General features: G+C 39.7%; 2 protein-coding genes across 2 annotated transcripts in view; one reads left to right on the top strand and one right to left on the bottom strand.

Annotated features, from left to right (window-relative positions):
• LOC104778938 (glycine-rich RNA-binding protein 3, mitochondrial-like) overlaps positions 1-2,175 on the bottom strand; it is a 4,068-nt gene extending 1,893 nt beyond the window's left edge. Inside the window, exons 1-3 of the mRNA XM_010503342.2 lie at positions 1,169-2,175; positions 373-1,041; positions 7-76 (exon numbers count right to left, since the gene is read on the bottom strand). Of these exons, the coding sequence (XP_010501644.1) occupies positions 7-76; positions 373-1,041; positions 1,169-1,232 (803 nt within the window). The 5' untranslated portion in view covers positions 1,233-2,175. The remainder of the gene's footprint in view (positions 1-6; positions 77-372; positions 1,042-1,168) is intronic.
• The window catches only part of LOC104776971 (RNA polymerase II degradation factor 1), a gene marked incomplete in the record, with an annotated part of 5,667 nt that continues 5,265 nt past the window's right edge, over positions 2,568-2,969 (top strand). Inside the window, 1 exon segment of the mRNA XM_019243721.1 lies at positions 2,568-2,969. Coding sequence (XP_019099266.1) covers positions 2,783-2,969 — 187 coding nt within the window.

Genomic DNA, 2,969 nt, shown 5'->3' with positions numbered 1-2,969 from the left:
TAAGGCGCTAGTTTAGTTGAAGGAGAAACATACCTGACTGTTCCTGATGATGATGAGAAGTGACAGCTTCCTTTACCTGGAGCAGTATAACAGCAGAGATGAATACCAAGTCTCATATTTATCTTTAGTATAATAGGCGAAAATTTACACATTAGAATCATATGGTGGGATAGTATTCTTAGGTTCATGAACTGATTCTAGATACTCAAAACAATCTATCAGTTGTGGAGGTCTCAAGTAGCTCATACACCTCATGGAGGTAACAAAGACAAAGGAAACATGGATGCTGTGCAGGTAACTTAATTCTAGTTTCCTGGCTCTTATGATTAATATCTTTGTAGACTTGTGCATAAAAATTCTAATATGTCTTACTTGGATCTGTGCTGGTAAGTTGGGCTGCCCCTCCAAAATTGCAGCTGTCTGAACCAGGATGCTTCTGGTAATAACTATTGAAAGCAAAGGAAGCATGATCACGAATAGTGTTAGGCTCGTAACAGGCTGCACCTTGTTGGATCTGGCCACAATCAGCTCCTCCATACCCACATGCGTAATCCAAAGCCACCTGTAATGATGTTGGCGAAGCATTTGCTTTCGCTATACACCACTGGCCACTTCCCCCTGCACCAGTGTCACCACCACCACCACCACCACCAGTTGCACCACCACCTCCTGCACCGGTGTCACCTCCTCCTCCGCCACCAGGTGCACCACCACCATAACCGCCGCCACCTCCTCCGCCTGCACCAGTGTCACCACCTCCACCAGGTGCATTACCACCACCGTAACCACCACCAACATCACCACCACCACCTGGAGGTGAGGTGCCATCAAGTGGCGGGTAACCACCGGTTGGTGTGGTACCATCAAGTGGTGGATAACCTCCAGTTGGTGTAGTTGTTGGTGTAGTTGGACTTGGGAATGTTGAGGTAGGCGGTGATGGTTGGGTTATGGTTGGTGTGGTGGTACTACCACCGGGAGCTGTAGGATTAACAACTGGTATATCACCTTGTCCTCCCTGACCCTGAGCTATGACATCTAAAGCTGAAATCAATCAACACAATAATCAGGTAAGTTCGTTGCATCCTTTCATAACAAAAAAATTTCAGACTCGCAGGAAAGCAAACAAATCTTATTCAATATTCTATTGTATTAGATACAGAGAGATTACGTGAAGTGATTAGAAGAAATATAAGCATGATGGAGAAACATCGAGAAGCTATACGGTGAGTCATTTTGTTTCCGTTTTCGGTGTAGTTGAAAAGCTTATGATAGAAAAGAGAGATAGTCTTCAGGTAGTTCTTTGGATATGGTAGAGGAAAGAAAGAATGGTTGCGAAGAAGTTCCCTCTCAGGTGATAGATATATGTTATTATAAAGATGAAGAGAAAAGAGAGAATCATAGAATCAAAGATTTCTTGGGATGGGAGAGAGAAGGGATGCGAAGACATGTAGGAGAGAATATAAGAAAACTTGAGATAGGAGAAACTAGGAAGCTAGAAGAATCGGCAAGCAAAGAGAAAACACCATAAAGAGGAAAAGGTATTTACAGATAAACTTATAGTACATGAAAAAATATATAAGAAGCTCCTTCTTTCTTGGTGGGAAACTTCAAATCTCATCATCTCCGACTGATAGTAACTAAGATCTGAGATGGGAATGTGGTGAAAAAGAGATTTTACAAAAATAACTCGAACTAGTTACATATTTTTACTTAATTTCTGTCTTATTGATTGTATCAGTAGCAAGATTATGACATATGGAGATCATAGCTCTCTCACCAGATACTTTTTAAAATCAACGCTAATATTTGGAGCATTTGAAGATTGTTTTGTCATAAAGCTAAGCTAGGAGAGGTCCTTTTTTAACTGTTGCATGTCGTACTAAATCGAACAACACCAAAGTCCAAAGACTTGTAGGTAACTGAAAACAATGAAAAGGTAAAGTGTTTCCTATGAAAAACATAAGGAATCTGCTTATTAAACCCAGTTGCGATTCTCTCTCTCTCTCTCTTTATTTGTTTCTTCCCTTCTAAATAAGTGTTTCTTTTTCTTTCATTTGTTTCTAACCTTTTCTGTAATACAATCTTTCTGGTTATTTGTATATTTAGAAAGTTCATGTGCTTAACTTTGTCCAAAGTTGTAATCCAAAACTAGTAATCTTTCATATGAAGCGATATAAATCCAAATCAATCGTCACTAAAACTCCTTTCTTATCATGTGTAGATTGATTCATGTCTGAGAGAGCTAGTATTAAAAGTATCCAACGAAAAATATTGGCGTAGAAATACGGATGATGTCACACACACAGACAGAGAAGAAGTTTTAAAAAGATTGATACATGTGGGTTGTTTGCATTTGCACATGTAAAAAATCTTACATTGCGCTCATCTTTACATAAATTCAAAATTAGACAAAAGTACCATGTCTCAATCTCGTTAAGTGGTTTTGGTTCGGTTTGATTATGAGACGGATGGTTTAAACCGGTCTAGTAATTTAACAATTTTGAAAAGGCAATTGAAAAAAAATAAAAAAAAAAGGAAAAGAAACAATTAGGTGAAAAAAATCTCTCGAGAGGGTTTCACATTCATTCTACAGATATATCATCTCTCTCTTCCCGTCTGCTTCCGTTCTTCGTCTTCGTCTTCTTTCGTATTGTCGCGAGACTAAAAGAGAGAAGCCACACAGAAAAGAAAAAAAGCTTTCGTTATTTCGTTTCAGATCTAAGAGAGGGAGGGAGAGAGAGGTAGAGAGAGACAGCTTTTTTTTTTTTAAAGGCGGATAAAGATGAGCAGCAAGGTGGGCGGCGGCGGAAGTGCCGGAGGGAGGAAAGCTAATAACGATATCCCTTCAGGGTCTAGAGAAATAGTAAAAAGCTTGAAGGAAATTGTAAACGCTCCCGAGGCTGAGATCTATGCTATGCTTAAAGAGTGCAATATGGAGCCTAACGAAGCCGTTGCTCGCCTCCTCTCTC

This window comes from Camelina sativa, chromosome 3 (genome assembly GCF_000633955.1).
Source record: "Camelina sativa cultivar DH55 chromosome 3, Cs, whole genome shotgun sequence".
NCBI lineage: Eukaryota > Viridiplantae > Streptophyta > Magnoliopsida > Brassicales > Brassicaceae > Camelina > Camelina sativa.
Note: the sequence above shows the minus strand (reverse complement) of the source record. Positions and strands in the feature narration are given on the sequence as shown.